At 38.9% G+C, this 17,040-nt stretch overlaps 2 protein-coding genes across 2 annotated transcripts; both read right to left on the reverse strand.

Moving 5' to 3' along the window:
- Window positions 1-4,798: 4,798 nt before the first annotated feature.
- Window positions 4,799-5,773, reverse strand: LOC118728658 (taste receptor type 2 member 42-like). The gene has a single exon (XM_036455378.1). It carries the CDS (start codon window positions 5,771-5,773, stop codon window positions 4,799-4,801), a length of 975 nt encoding a protein of 324 aa, XP_036311271.1.
- Window positions 5,774-15,864: 10,091 nt separating this feature from the next.
- TAS2R42 (taste 2 receptor member 42) lies at window positions 15,865-16,835 on the reverse strand. The gene is given in 2 exon segments (XM_036457867.1): window positions 15,865-15,920; window positions 15,923-16,835. Coding segments are annotated over 2 exon segments (969 nt in total).
- Window positions 16,836-17,040: the final 205 nt, after the last annotated feature.

Consider the following 17,040-nt stretch of genomic DNA (forward strand, 5'->3'; position numbering starts at 1 on the left):
AGTCATAATTATGTTAGCACTGAATATGGACATAACATGATTATGTAACATTTGGAGGGGGGAGGAGTTGGAGAGGAGAGGTGTGTGTAATTGGGGAGAATCAGTCAATAAAAAAAGCAATATTGAACATGTTATTTTTTAAAAAAAAAAACAACTGCAATTAGAGGCAGCCAAGAGTTTAAAGTGGTTGAAGGAAAAAAATCGAATGGAAAGAGAAAAGGTGGAAGATAAGTTTTCTACTACCAGTCCAACAGTATTATTTGATTTCTCTTTATTTCTTTGATTTAAAATTAATTTAAATGTTATTTTAAAAATTGATCAGGTAATTGAAATGCACACCCCTGGTTAAGAGCCACCAGAGTAAAAGAATTGGGTTTTTAAATCAGCAGACCTCTTCAAATGCAGTCTTAATTTTGTAGTCAGGTGAGTCCATTACTCGGCCTAAGCCCCAGTGTCCTCAACTATTCAATGATGGTAAAGTACCCACCTTGACTGATCAGTCTGAGAATTAAAAATAAGCCTGCTTGGTATATGCTTACTTCTAAGTCCAAGGTAATCTTTAACCATTTTTTGAAAGGGATAATTTCTAAGCCAAACTATCCTCAATATCTGAATCTATGTATAGCCAATGTGATTAGAATTTCACCTTTCCAAAAGCAAGATAACCACAGGTGCAATCATTAGGAAGTTTATTTTTATTTTTTCTTTCCATTTTATGAGATATAATTGCCATACAGCACTGTGTAAGTTTGAGATATATAGCATAATGACTTGACTTACATATATTATGAAATGATTACCACACTAAGTTTAGTTAACATCCATCATCTCATATAAACACCCCCAAAATACCTATTTCTTTATGATGAAAATATTTAAGATCCATCCACTCTTTTAGAAACCTTCAAATATACCATAAAGCAGTGTTAATTATTACTAGTCATGTTGTTCATTATATCCCCCCAGTATAATCTTATCTATCTTATCACTGGAAGTTTATGTTTTGACCACCATCCCTATCCCCACTCAGAAAATGTCTTATATAGTGTCCAACATAATGAATACAGTTTAAAAATCTCAATCTCTATGTAGGTCTGTATGTGTATGTATCATCGTCCTCCTCATGGACACATCAGAGCACCCCATGGCACAGTACCATGGAATAAAAATATACTTTACAAAGCCCTTAGGGTTTTTATATTCCTCCCAGCTTCAGACTTGACCTACAGGCCCATCAAAATTAACTTATAACCCAAATGCAGTCAGCATTTATTTCCTAGTTTCTTGTGAGCTTCTACCACTGAAATATGGCAGTTGTAAACCCTAGCAAAGACTTCATTATTGATAGTTGTTTTTTTTTTTACCATGTTTACAATCATAATCTCTAAAATTACTATACTGCAAACTTCAACATTGTAATATCATTAGCAAACACAATTTTACTACCTGCTGTTTTTAAAATTATACACATTTTCAGCTGCTTTGATTTCATTTTAAAATTACTTAATAAAAAGTCAACTGAGCACTATATATACACAGAGACATTTCTAAAACTTAGACAAATGTGTGAATTTTTTTTATTAACTTTCTGTTTTTATCCCTGGTAAGCTGGTCATGTTTGTCCTCTCTGACAAGGACACCGGTATTCATATAATTTTCACATGCACACATACCCTACATACAAACTCACTGTCTAGGTAATCTTTGCAGAGTATACATATAACTTTATTATATACATAGTGATAATTATTCAGTTTCCTTTTCTAAATTCAGCAAAGATACTGTCCACTCTAGCTTGGATTCCTAATGATAGTCTGCTGCTTTGTGTTTTTGTTTGTTTGTTTGTTTGTTTTTTAATAAATTTTTATTGTTCATATTATTACAAATGTTCCTCCCCCCCCACCATTGCTCTCCTCCACCAGGTTCCCACCCTACCCTCTGCCCTTTCCCCACTTCCCATTGTCCTCATCCATAGATGCACAGTTTATGTTCAGTCTCTTCCCACATCCCCCTCTCCCCTTTTCCCCAAGAATCATCAGTTCACTCCCCTTCCATACCTCTGATTCTATTATATTCAACAGTTAATATTGTTCATCAGATCTTTTTTTTGATTTCCTTGGTTTTTAGATTCACTTGTTGATAGTTACGTATTTGTTGTTCATAATTTTTATCTTTATTTATTTTCTCTTCTGAAAGAACCCCCTTCAGCAATTCATATAATTCTGGTTTGGTGTTTATGAACTCCTTTAGCTTTTCTTTATTAGTGAAGCTCTTTATCTGACCTTCGATTCTGAGTGATAGCTTTGCTGGATAGACTATCTTTGGCTGTATGTTCTTACTATTCATCACCTTGAATATTTCTTGCCATTCCCGTCTGGCCTGCATGGTTTCTGTTGAGAAATCAGCTGACAGTCGTATAGGTGCTCCTTTATAGGTAACTACCTGCTTTGCTCTTGCTGCTTTTAATATTCTCTTTGTCTTTTGCTCTAGGAATTTTAATTATGATGTGTCTTGGTGTGGTCCTCTTTGGATTCCTTTTGTTTGGAGTTCTGTGCGCTTCCTGGACTTGTAAGTCTAATTCTTTCACCAGGTGGGGGAAGTTTTCTGTCACTATTTCTTTCAGTATGTTTTCGATATCTTGCTCTCTCTCATCTTCTGGGACCCCCATAATTCTGATGTTGGTTCGCTTGAAGTTGTCCCAGAGGTTTCTTACATTATCTTCAGTTTTCTGGATTCTCTTGCCTTCTTGTTTCTGTGGAGGAGTGTCTTCTGACTCTTTATGTTCCAAATATTTGATTTGATTCTTGTGATCTTCCATTCTGTTTTTAGGACTCTGTATAATATTTTTTATTTCAGACAATGTATTCTTTGTTTCTTGTTGATCCCTTATTATTTCTTGTTGATCCCTTTTCATATCCTCATAGGTCTCGTTTATTTTTATCGGCCTTTTCTAGGAGATTCTTGAACAACCTTATAAGTGTGGTTTTCAACTCTATATCCAGTCGCTTTTGTCCTCCATTTCTTTCGTTTGTGATCTATTTTGTTGTCTCGGCATTTTCGCAGCTTCCCTGATGGGGTGGGGTTTCAGGGTGGAGCCTACAGCCTTGGCTTCCGTCAGCCCCGCCCTATGCGGCTCCTGGGTCTCAGGGTCCTTCAGAACTTGCTGCAAGCACCTCTGAGAGAAAGGTGCCCTCGATTTTCGCCTGCTACCAAACAGTCTAGGCCACATGTGTCAAACACAAGGCCCGCGGGCCAAATCCGTCCCGCCAGGCCTTGCAATGTGGCCCGCACCGCGCTGTCATCACTGCACTCCGCTGCATTTCCATCACAATGACAGTTTATGACTGTTCAGTAAACCATTCGGCCTGCGATTTAGGCTGGATTTTAGATTTTGGCCCTTTCTCTGATTGAGTTCGACACCCCTAGTCTAGGCTTTCCCCCAATGAGCCCAGTATTGGGGTTCAGTTCAGTTGGAAGTGGAGATGGAGATGGCGTTCAGAGCAGTCCGGAGCCCCAGTCTCCTTCCTGCCAGAGCAATTCCGTGGCACAGCCAACCGTCCCTTCTCTGTGTGCAATGTGCGCGCCGCTGGGACCTCTTTTCGCCGCTCCCCCGGGGTTCTGCCTTACAGCCCAGCTCCCTATGGATGAGCCTGGGTCCCCGGGGTCTGGCCTAGAACTGAGGTTCATAGCAGCCGGACCTGGGGCCCAGCACAGTCCGGATCCTCTGTCTCCTTCCCGCTAGGGAACGCCAGCCAGGCACTCAGCCTCCGTCCTCTCTGCGCGCGCCACGTGTCTCCGTACCTCAGGCTTTTACAGCTCCTCCGCTCTTACTTCTGGTTTTCTCCTTGCTTCTTGTTGTTGAATTTCCAGTCAGTCGACTTTCCTGTAGTTCTGGGTAATGTCCATTTTATATTTTAGTTGTATTTTATTGAAATTGTTGTGTGCGGCTGCGGCTAGGTGTTTACCTGGACAGCCATCTTGGATTCTCCTGTTTGTTTGTTTGTTTGTTTGTTTGTTTTTTATATATTTTATTGATTTTGTACAGAGAGGAAGAGAGATAGAGAGTTAGAAACATCGATGAGAGAGAGTCATCGATCAGCTGCCTCTTGCACACCCCCTACTGGGGATATGCCCGCAACCAAGGTACATGCCCTTGACCAGAATCGAACCCGGGACCTTTCAGTCCCCAAGCCGACGCTCTATCCATTGAGCCAAGCCGGTTTCGGCTGCTTCTTTGTTTTAAAAGTTATGTCTGTTGTTATGAGATTGTGTGTCTGGCATTTTTATTCCTTGATTGATTTTTAACTTAATATTGTAAAAATACTTCACTTGCTCTAGCTTGGAAGGGATTTTATTTCTAAACTAGAGGCCTGATGCACAAAATTCACGCAAGAGTAGGCTTTCCTTCCCCAGGCTGCGGGCACTGGCTTCTCCTTTGCACCCGGGACCCAGCCTTCCCTCGCAGCCCCAGCTTCATCCAGAAGGTCTTCGGAAGGACATCTGGTCTAATTAGCATATTACACTTTTATTATTATAGATAATCATGTGTTTTCCTCACATATAAATATAATAAATATTTGCCAGGGCACATAAAATTAGTACATGCTGCATTATATACTTTATATTGTCTAAATTTGTTTTGTTACTAGCAAGTGTTATAATGACACTGATGCTTGCTTCTTAAAAAAATGTCGAGTGGATTGTTAGTTTATAGGCCATTATAAGGAAAGTTTGTGATGCTCAATTATATCCAAAAGAATCCAGTGAGAATAGGAAGTTAAAATGTATCTTCAATGATTTAATTCTCCTGGAATATAGAAAGTCCTGTTAAAGTTTGTGAAGCTAAGGTTTCACCCTTCTTCAGGTGGCAGTTAACTTGCCGCAATAGTCCCAACGCAGTTTGTCTCAGCTTGCTGTTTCCCAAGATTAGGATAAATGAGTGGCCCGAAGGGAAAATAGTCCATGTTAGCATGACAGCCAGATTGACCTGATGCTTCTGCACTACAAGGAAACACCAACCTGTTAATACAAAGGAAGAAAAATGGAGTATGAAGAGGATGAGGAAAGATAACACTATTTTCATGGCCCTCTTGTGAGCCTCTGAGCGGAAGTCGCTAGAGCTGGAGTTCACCTGCACCTTCCTGCTGTGTCTCAGCAGGGAAAGAAATAAAAGGAGCAGTGAGCTCAGAGACAGAAGAAAGGGAATTAAGTAGATAAGATTAGAAACTATCAAGTTGTTAAGATACAGAGTTTCACTTATCCTTGGAGACCATGTTGAGTTTCTTTCATGTATATTTTCGACTTTAATCCAGAAGCCATTGAATGAATCTAATAACACAAGTTTCAAAAACAGGAAGAACAAAGACCCCAGGAAAAGCACAAGTAGCACTTTGCCAGTTCTCCACCTCAGCCAGGCAAAGCAGGGGTGGGAGAAATTGGCTATTTTAAAGAAATAGAAAATGCTTAGACAGGTGGCAAACCAGGTAGCTAGGTGATTGCACAGTATCCAAAAAATGCCAATAAGTTTTGCTAGTTTATCAATGGCGTAAAAATGTGGCCACAACACCATTAGAAATGAGTCAGCTAGTGATATCCAAAGAAGAATGATTCTGGAGAGAGCCAGGCTGGTGAGAATACAGTCAGCTGCTGAGAGTTGGTGACTCTTCACCCAGTCAATGCAATTAACTAATACAATGAACCCATTCCCCAACATTCCAGTTACAAATTCTCCCATTACAGCTACCAGAAAAATCGTTTCAGTTCCAGATGGCATTTCTGTAGGAGGAATCCAGAAAGCTAATATTCTGTTTCACTGATGTTTTGCTGTCAAAATATAGAATAATATCCAGTTTGATGCTTTTTATATTTAAAATGCTCAAAAAATTCAGATACTGTCTCACTTATCTTCTGAAAGGTTTCTCTTTTATTCCAGCTGTAGATCTGAAATATAAGAAAGGAGATTCAGTCTCACAGATCTGAATGAGAAACTTGACCATTAGTTTCAGTCAGCTACCGAATTCCAAACTAAATAGTAAATGTGCCCACTTATCATTGGCACTGGCAACAATTTTCCACTTGTGAGGACATCTGGAAAAGTAAATTCAGGCATGCAAATATGAAGTAGATTAACTTGCACTGATTTGTATTTTTCTTTTCAGTTGAAACTCCATACTAGGATTCAGGTTTCTTAATTTTAATAGATTTCTCTAAAAAGTAACTCCATAATACAGGCATTATTTTTAATTTTACATAATAAAATACATGTTTTAGTCACTATTGTAGATTAAATAAGTATAGTAAAGGGAAGCAACATGAAGGAGCTCACAGAGTAATGGAAAAAGCAACATTGGATAAACTATTACTATTGAATGTGACAAAAGTTTGACCCAAGTACAATTTCAACACAGAGGAGGGTGCTACAAAAGTCTATGGCCAATAGTTATTTCTAGTTTCATGAGGATAGCAACAACTGGCTTGGGCCTGGAAGCTTTTTGCTATTTCTTGAAGAAACAAATAAAAAGGGAAATGGTTTTCTACAATGATGTAAAAATATATGCAAGGGTACCAAAATCAGACCTCTCTTTAAGATTTCACTATGAATTTTTGAACTTTGTTTTCACTAAATTACCACCTATTTGATTCTGAATAAGTTATTATTTGCTGAGAAAAGAACAGTAGTAAGAAAAAAATATGGTAAAAGAAAATGGAGGGAATTACTCCTTTTTAACTATGCTTTTGATAAAATCTTTTGTGCCATAAAAATTGAGTTAAAGTAAAATATATTTTAGCTTGCTTTTTCCTTCAACAAACAGGTACCTCTAATACGGTGATTTTTCAACCTTGACTGCAAATTGGAATTGCCTGGGGAGCTTTGAGTATATATACTGTATTAATGCCTGTGAGGCAACCAAAGGGATTCTGACTCAATTGGTCTAGAATATATATTATTGGCACTCATTGTGAGTTCCTTAAAGTGTGCTTTACAATGCCTCCTAAACCCAGGCAAAAAATCCTCCGATTCACAAGCTGCAAATCCATGAAGAGTCTCCAGGAACAAGGCAGGATTTTGACCACTGATTCTCTTACAATGAACTCCCCATTCAGCCAATATTGACTCTGGTTTGATAAATAACCTGTTTCATGTTTGTCTCACCTATCCATAGAGATGCAGTCCTGCCTTAGGCCGTCACCTGGGCCCATACTATTGTATTTGTATGAACATTTATCTTCTAGAGCCATTTCTGTGATGGCCCAATCCTTATGGTCCTTATGATTTTGAGGCCAACCCCAGCAGCAGCCATCATGGGGCTTAAAGAACAAGATTCATTAGTCACAAGCCCTGAAGTATACACAGCACATCCAAGGCCACATGGAAGTCATAGGTAGAGAAAAAGAGAAAGTGCAGTCTTGGGGGTCTACCTTTATTGGGGTTGAGTATGGGGTACCAAGATTTCACAGGTTCACTCTTTAACAACAATTTTTAAAATATATTTTATTGATGTTTTACAGAGAGGAAAAGAGAGGGATAGAGAGTTAGAAACACTGATGAGAAACATCTATCAGTTGCCTCCTACACACTTCCTACTGGGTATGTGCCCAAAACCAAGGTACATGCCCCTGATCAGAATCGAACCCGGGACCCTTGAGTCCACAGGCCAATACTCTACCCACTGAACCAAAACCGGTTAAGGCCACAGGTTCACTCTTTATTGGTAAATGTAAAACATAAAAGCAGGAATGATGGCCCAGGAAGGGAAAAGCAGAGTTAACTCAAGTGGTCAGTTACCTAAGTTACCCAAGACTTTCTAAATGGATAACTTCATGGGTTGGAATGACTTGGCTTCTTATCTAGGTGTTTTTACTAGAAGCTGTGTCATTCAGTTAGCAATATGTTTGTTCAAGACTGACGTCTTTGAAATCAATGCCTCAGCAATCGAAAGCTCAATGTCAGGCACTTACACTATATAACCTTAGCCACTACATAACCTTGGAAATCAGGGAAGCTCTATGAGGAAAGAGTTTATTTTGTTGCTGACCACTGATCTATTTCCAACTCCTAGAACAGGGTGGGCGTGGCAAATAGTAGGCCCTTCATAACTTTGTTAAAGGAATGAGTGCTTATTTAGTTGGTAATCCTATTGGGAACACAGGTAAAAAGAAAATGAATAAGACTTGACTGTGAAACTAGTAAAAAAAAAAAAGCAAGAAAAGAAAGTAACTCCTTAAAATGTGAGGAAATGTTACAACCCATGTATGAATTCATGAAAGATTGTTCGATTAACCCTGAAATAACCAACACTGCATTCTAGTCTTTGTGGTTCTAACCAGAAGTCATATAAAAAGTAAAAACTTGTAGTTCTAGCACCCAGGATGTGGGGACCTTTGTGGGGGCTTTATTTTTCATGAAAGAGAGCTACTTCTAGCCCCGGGAATTGGAGGTGGGTAGGAGACACTAGGTTTCGTGGCAGTGGGGCAATAGTCCCCAGAGGTCTCTGATACTTTCAGAAATGCTTTGAACTGATATAAAAGCCTACCTAGAGAAGAGGACTCCATTGGTAGACATGGTTTAGCAGTTGACAAAAGCCAATAGCAACAAATCAGCCAGGAGATGCTTAGTCATAAAAGAATAGTTGAGTTCATAGCTACACTGAAGGAGAAAGTTAATCTAAAGGATATAATGACAAATATTAAAAAAGAAATCACAAGCACCATGTACTATGAGTTGAATTTTAAGTCCAAGCTAACAATCACATTTTTTTTTAAATGTGCATTAAGTATAGATTTGTCTCAGCTCCTGGGTTGAACTGCCTCTACATGCTTCATTCTTACAATGGCTTTGTTTTATATTTATCATGATAAAGGTGTTATTTTATGTATAAACTAGAGGCCCAGTGCATAAATTCATGCACAGGTGGAGCCCTTTGGCCTGGCTGGTGATCAGGGCCAATTGGGGGGGGGGGGGGGGGGGAGACTGCAGGGGAAATGGACAGTGGGAAGTTGGCCCCAGCAGCAAGGTAACCAATGGATGATTCTGAGAGGAATCGGGCTCCCATCTCCTTCCTGTCTGGGTCTGGGGTGCAGGTGAACTGGATTCTGGGCTGTCAGGGCACCAGCAGCAAGGTCTGGGTCAACAGGCTTCATAGCTACCAGCTGGTTGACCGGTCATTCTGGTCATTCCACCCTTTGGTCACTGCTGACTTATATAAGATATAAGGTCTATTATTTCAAAATGTTTGGGCAAATAACAATTAATTAAATCTATCTCTATGCTATAGTGACAATCCAAAATAACTAAACTATAACAATGACCATAATTAAAATCAGAAAATTTGTGAACATAGATTTTATAATTGTCAATTATAAAGAATGACATTTTCTCCAAGAAATAGTGAGAAAATACATGCAGAGTTCTACTTTAGCCTGAGGTGTGTTTTTTTAAAAAATCCTGACTTCCTGAGTGATAGTGACTATATAATTGTACAGGGGAGGGTGGGAGAAAAGAGGAGAGATCAGCCAAAGGACTTGAATGCATGAATATAAGCCTAAACAAGAGACACAAACACCAGGAGGGTGAGAGCATGAGTGGAGAGAGGAGATTGGAAGATTAAGGGAGGGATGAGAACACACATATAATACATTAATCAATAAAGAAATTAAAATAATTATAATAATAAACTACGACTATGTGAATGTAAATAAGGTGATTCCACTGAAGATCTTATGAGCTCCTACCAATAATACTACCTTTCTTGGCGTGAAGTCTTCCTGTTTCCTCCCTGTGTCTGTGACATCTCCAGTGAAATAGCATACACGAGCGTTCTATTTGACTCTTTCTATTGTCTTTCCCCTCTCTAGGACCACACTGATAGATCTCCCATTAGTCTCAGTGAAGCCAGCAACAGATGCTCTCCTCTCTGAGATAATCCATCTGATCCTGTCAATCGCAAGCTTTTCCCCTTATTTGTCATCAAATAGGCTCCCAGTTCTTTCTGAATCACAATTGTTACTTTCATGTATTGAACTTAGCAAGGACTCCTTTGAAAGTAATTAAAGTACTGGCCTTTGTGTTTATTTAGGTAAAAAGAGACCTTTATTGTTTCTTTGGCTGTACCCTTGCCCAGGAAACCATTAGCTGGGGTCAGGGCCGCAGCTTGAAGGGACAGAGATTTCATCTTTCACAAATGGAGGTTACTTGCCCAGCTTGATCACTGTTATCCACAAACATCCTTTCATGTTTTATTGTAGATTTTTGTTTCATCTAGCATATGCTTTTAGTTTTCAAAACTTATAGCTACTTCCTCCCCTCCCCCCAAAATCCTTAGAGGACAAACATATCCCACTGGCGCTTCCTTGTAACAAACCTTAGATAGGACCAGTCTATCTAGCTTACTCACCAACCCCACACTGACAAGTATTAGAGTCTCATGCTCCAAATAAGAATAGTTAGGCATTTCTTTAGTCTTCTAAGGCTGCATTTATATTGCTGTTTTAAAAGAAAAATTTAATAAGCTGTAGTTTGTGGGATGAGATTTGAGGTACTAGGAGACAAAAAAGTTTGCCTATATGTTTCTCAAATTATTCAAACAAACCATTCACATCAATCTGTTCTTGTAAAGATCGATCCTAAGGTCCTGAATAGGACATAGATTACCCTAGACAACATATCTAGGGTCTCTAATGACAGAATGGAGAATGATTGTGTGATGATGCAGACGCCCCTTACAGGGTATCCCTGGCCCAGAGGAGATGGGGTCTAATCAAGATCTTGCAAGAAGCCATCTACTGATGGAGAGCAGATAAACCACCTGAGACATTGAGGAAAATGGCATGTCTCTTCCTCAGAGTTTCTATCTGATATATACATTCACTATGGTTTAAGAAAATGTGCCTTGCTGTGCTTGATATACACTGAGAGGCCAGATTATTATTATCTCTGAACGCATAATATGACCTCTCAGTGCATTTGTATCTCAAATGGGTACCAAAAGTATTCTAGAGTTTTGCTGGAGATCAACCACCTATTTGTCCTGAGGTTTCTATCAGCCAGTGCAAAGGGGAAAACTGATCAGGTGCACAATTTATAGGATCTTTGATATCAAATAAATGAGGTACTCAAGAGATGTACACTGAGTGGCCAGATTATTATGCGTTCAGAGATCATAATAATCTGGCCACTCAGGGTATATTCTGATGCCTTCAGCACTAGACCTAGGGATCAGAGATACAACTATTTCATCAATAGAAATGACTTACTTGTTCCTCTCCTACAATCACCTGGGTGGATAAATTGAAACAAACAATGACTACACTCAGATTCGTAAAACGAACGTTTATTAGGTGGGTGAGAGATGATAGTTAACAATAAATCAATGATAATATCTGCCTTTCCCCCTCACTTTGGCCCCAGGGTAGGATATAGTCATGTCATTCTTTCTTCTCCAGGTGATATGGGACCAGCAATGCATGTCTTGGCCATCACATTTCTTGGATTGTGGCTTAACTGCTGTTGCTATGGAGAAAGAGGAAGTGCAGAACTGGATCTCACCTGCCATTCGAATATGCAGATCACAATATATCAATTACAATAACCCCAGCCTGGTCTTCTTTTACTAGTCCATTGCTATACTTCTTTGTCAAAAATAGAGCGCTGTTCTTTATAGTTCTATGTTCCTTAGGTTGCTGCATGTGTATGGACTTACTCCTAGTCACACATTTACTCATTTACTTCTAAGGCCCACTTATTAGAAGTAAGCGTTGCTCAAAAGTTGGCTCAATTACTGTAGCTCGCTTACTAAAGAGAAGTTAAGTAGCACTAAAAACTAAATAATGTTTTGGGTTATCTTATAAAGAGTATGAGACAATAAAATTATTTAAGTCATTCACATGAAAGAGTATCCTGTTACGCCCAGACTTCATGATCCCCAAGGACCACCAGGGAGCCGAGTCCGATGCAATAAACAAAAGAGCCTGTACCATGCTAGCATGGGCTCCTCCCACCCACGCCGGCAGCCTGGCAGAAGAGAGAGCGAACTTCTCCCAGTCCAGGGGTTTTACTCCGGTCAGTGGTGATGTCACTGCCTCGGCTAACCCTGATTGGTTGGGTGAGGGCTAGGGATAACTCCGCCCTTCGGGGCAGAGTTGGGAGCTCATTCTCGCCCCGCCCTGCCCTCTCAATCCAACAAACTCAACATCTGAATCTAAATGTATGTGGCTTGGTTTGTATATTACCTTGTTCCAAAGCAAGATAGCTACAGTGACAATGTTTGGTAAAATACTGTCTAAAATAATGTATGTACATTTTTTTAGGAAAATGTTACTTAGTAAAATAGACATATTTCTTATCATTAAAATGTATGATATCTTTATTGTTATTAAGTACCACAGAGTCTAGACATGCTTGCAGTTCAATTTAATACATATGGTATAGGAGAGGACTGGGGACTGTCCAGCCCGTGAGCCCATGTAAGGCCCATGAAATCAGTTGGTTTAACCCTGCCAAGGCATTAGGGGTGAGTTAATTAAATGTTTGACCAAATATAGCAGGCCAATTCTTAAATTGATAATTTTGTATGGCCCACAAATGATGTTATAAATATCCAAATGCCCTTGGCAGAAAGAGGTTCCCCACCTCTAGTGTAGGAGTATGGGGAAAAGGAGAATGCTGACATCGTTCCCAGCTCCGAGGAACAGCTCTTGCCACTCCATTAGTATAAATTTACAACCCACATAATTATCATCATTTAATTGCAGCTTTTTCTTTGTTTAACATCATTTGAAGAATACATCAAAAGTAAACCATAAAAAAGAATTCTTCATTTTTAAATAGACTAATAATGTATATATCAAATAGAAATTGCATTATCTATACATGTATAGCATCTGTACATTATTATACTCCATACCATCATATTTAAAATACTATATTACACTTTTCAACCCTTTCTTTTATTTACAATGTGTGGCTATCTTACCTAAATGTAGATTATTATAAAAATAGCACTATATATACTCATGCATGTCTAAAATTTATACTGTGATGATTTGTTATAAATTTTGTTTTCAATTGACCTGTTTCTGTTAGTTTCTCAAAAACTCTAGTCATCAGATTATAACAAAATGTATGAGCACAGATACAAACATAATCATTCTCAAAATATAATTATGATCTTTTCTAGTAGCAATATGAGTGTTATTTTTAATTAAGGAATAATTTTTCTATATATTTTAAGTCTGTTATGTAACATGGTAGAAATATCTATTCTGTCACTCTGAAAATACATATTGCATATCCTGGAACTTAGCAACATTAATAAATGCTTAGCTACATCAAAAATATTTATGATTAGGAGTTTCAGATTAAGAGTAGCATTATAAGCATGTGCTTCCAGTTTTTACTTAAATATTATTTTACTTTGCACTACAAATATTATTCTTATTCTTAAACATCTCATTCCCTTGTTATCAACAGGACCTTTAACATAAGAATGCAAATGCTTTTTCATTCAAGAAAAGACCTGTAAGCTTTGAGGTTGTGTTTTTTCCTATCTATGACTTTAGTTGCTCTACTAACATTTTTATCAACATTTTATAAATCTTCTATCTAGCTAAGTTTATAATTCATCTTGATTTCTAAAGAACTGCATGCCTCTTCCCCCACATGAGTTGCAATTACATACATCTCTTGCATAAAAAATTAAATAATTTAGATTCTCTTTGAAAGACTATTTGGGAATTAAAACTATTGGCAACCAACGTTTTAAACAAAAAGTACTACTTTTTTTATATATATAAGTTTTTATTGTTCATATTATTACAAATGTTCCTTTCCCCCCCCCCCCCCATTGCTCTCCTCCACCAGGTTTCCACCCCACCCTCTGCCTTTTCCCCACTCCCCATTGTCCTCATCCACAGGTGCACAGTTTATGTTCAGTCTCTTCCCACATCCCCCTCTCCCCTTTTCCCCAAGAATCATCAGTTCACTCCCCTTCCATACCTCTGATTCTATTATATTCAACAGTTAATATTGTTCATCAGATTTTTTTTTAATTTCCTGGGTTTTTAGATTCACTTGTTGATAGTTACGTATTTGTTGTTCATAATTTTTATCTTTATTTACTTTCTCTTCTGAAAGAACCCCCTTCAGCAATTCATATAATTCTGGTTTGGTGTTGATGAACTCGGTTAGCTTTTTTTTTTATTAGTGAAGCTCTTTATCTGACCTTCGATTCTGAGTGATAGCTTTGCTGGATAGATTATCTTTGGCTATAGGTTCTTACTATTCATCACCTTGAATATTTCTTGCCATTCCCGTCTGGCCTGCATGGTTTCTGTTGAGAAATCAGCTCTTTTATAGGTAACTACCTTCTTTGCTCTTGCTGCTTTTAATATTCTCTTTGTCTTTTGCTCTAGGAATTTTAATTATGATGTGTCTTGGTGTGGTCCTCTTTGGATTCCTTTTGTTTGGAGTTCTGTGCACTTCCTGGACTTGTAAGTCTAATTCTTTCACCAGGTGGGGGAACTTTTCTGTCACTATTTCCTTCAGTATGTTTTTGACATCTTGCTCTCTCTCATCTTCTGGGACCCCCATAATTCTGATGTTGGTTCGCTTGAAGTTGTCCCAGAGGTTTCTTACATTATCTTCAATTTTCTGGATTCTCTTGCCTTCTAGCTTCTGTGGAGGAGTGTCTTCTGGTTCTTTATGTTCCAAATCTTTGTCTTGATTCTTGCGATCTTCCATTCTGTTTTTAGGACTCTGTATAATATTTTTTATTTCATACAATGTATTCTTTATTTCTTGTTGATCCCTTATCATTTCTTGTTGACTCCTTATTAATTCTAGTTGATCTCTTTTCATATCCTCATAGGTCTTATCCATCTTTTCTAGGAAATTCTTGAAAAACCTTATAAGCGTAGATTTGAACTCTATATCCAGTCGCTTTTTGTCCTCCATTTCTTTCGTTGGTGTTCTATTTCGTTGTCACATTTCGCAGTTACAGATAGGACGGGATTTCAGGGTGGAGCCTACAGCCTTGGCTTCCGTCAGCCCCACCTTATGCGGCTCCTGCCTCTCAGGGTCCTTCAGTACTCGCAGCAAAGCGCCTCTGAGAGATAGGAGCCCTCGATTTTCGCCTGCTGCCAAACAGTCTATGCTCTCCCCCACTGAGCCCGGTATTGGGATTCAGTTCAGTTGGAAGTGGAGTTGGAGGTGGCATTCAGAGCAGACTGGAGCCCCACTCTCCTTCCAGACAGGGCAATCCCGCGGTCGCAATGTGCGCACCGCCTAGACCTCCTTTCGCTGCTTCCCTGGGTTTCCGCCTTACAGCCCAGCTCCCTATGGATGAGCCTGGGTCCCCGGGGTCTGGCCTAGAACTGGGGTTCAGAGCAGTCAGAACTGGGGCCCAACACAGTCGGAGTTTTATCTCCTTCCCGCTAGGGAACGCCAGCCAGGCACTCGGCCTCCCTCCTCTCCGGCTCTGTCCTATCCGCGCACACCACGTGTCTCTGTACCTTGGGCTTTTACAGCTCCTCCGCGCTTCCTTCTGGTTTTCTCCTTGCTTCTCGTTGTAGAATTTCCAGTCAGTCAACTTTCCTGTAGTTCTGGGTAATGTCCATTTTATATTTTAGTTGTATTTTATTGAAATTGTTGTGTGCTGCTGCAGCTAGGTGTTTACCTGGGTGCAGCCATCTTGGATCCTCCAAAAGTACTACTTTTTAAATTGTTCTGGCTAACCACTTGTGAATCATCATCAAAGCAACCTGTTCTAAAAAAAACTTCAATTATGCGCAAAATACTTACAGGAACTCGGTAGAAAAAACAACAACCGTGGAAGTGAAAATCAATCTTCAAAGTTTCCTCTTAAGGTACTATCTTTGAAAAGACTCTGGGAAATCTGTCTGCAAAGGTATAACAGATTCTCTCTTCTCAGGGAGCTTTTGAGATGCCACAGTACCTTCAAGGCTGTCTGTCTTAGCTTGCTGTTTCCCAGAATCAAAAGAAATGAGTGACTTGAGGGAAAGACATAGACTAATAATGAGATAAATTTCACAACCATGTGTTTTGGAAACATAACAAATATCCAATTTACCACTTGTGTGGAAAAAAAATGAAGTATGAAGAGGAAGAGGAAAGACATCACCATTTTTATGGCCCTTTTATGGGCCTCTGTGCTGGAGTCCCTGGAGCCCATGGAGTTGAGCTGCAAATTTCTGATATGTCTTACCAGAGACAGAAATAAAAGGACCATTGAGGTCAGGGATAGAGCAATAGGAAACAAACAAGTCAAGCTAAGAAGAATCAGGGTTTCAAAATAGAGAGTCTTACTTTCTTCTATATACAAAGTCAGATTATTATCGTGTATATAGCTATTCAAGAATATGTCATTAAAGCTTTCTAACAATAGAAAGTCAAAAGCCAGAAAGATAAAAGAAAATACAAAAATTGCAAGAATCACTCTGTTCATTCTCCACTTCAGCCAGAGGAAAAGAGAGTGGGAGAAGTGAGCTATCTTAAGGAGGTAGAAAATGCTTAGGCAGGTAGCAAGCCAGGTAGTCAAGTGATTAGTTATTCTCCAAAGTAAAGTAATAGGTTTTGCTAGGTTATGACTGGAAAATAAATCTAAATATTGTTCCATTAAAAGTGATTCAAAAAGTAATACCAACAACTGACTAACTCTAGAGATAGCCAAGCAGGTAAAGATGAAGTCAGCTAAAGAGATGTTTTGGTTCTTGACCCATTCAGAGCAGTTTACCAGTCCAATGAACACGTTCCCCAACATTCCAATTAAGAATGCTGCTGTTGACAGTATCAGAAAGATTATTTCCAACCCAGTGGACATTTCCATAGCGGAAAAAAAATCCGAAGTTCTAATCCTATATCTGAGTGATAAATTTGTAATCAAACTGTTGCAGAATGGCATCCATTTCTGATCCTCATCTTCGTTGCTTTTGTTTGCAATTCCAGTTTTAAGGACAACCTCCTGCTGTTGGATACAGTCTCATAAATACTTAAGAAAATCCTTCTGCTTTCCTTGTAATCCCGAC

Source organism: Pipistrellus kuhlii, unplaced genomic scaffold (genome assembly GCF_014108245.1).
Source record: "Pipistrellus kuhlii isolate mPipKuh1 unplaced genomic scaffold, mPipKuh1.p scaffold_m20_p_3, whole genome shotgun sequence".
In the NCBI taxonomy this organism is placed as follows: domain Eukaryota; kingdom Metazoa; phylum Chordata; class Mammalia; order Chiroptera; family Vespertilionidae; genus Pipistrellus; species Pipistrellus kuhlii.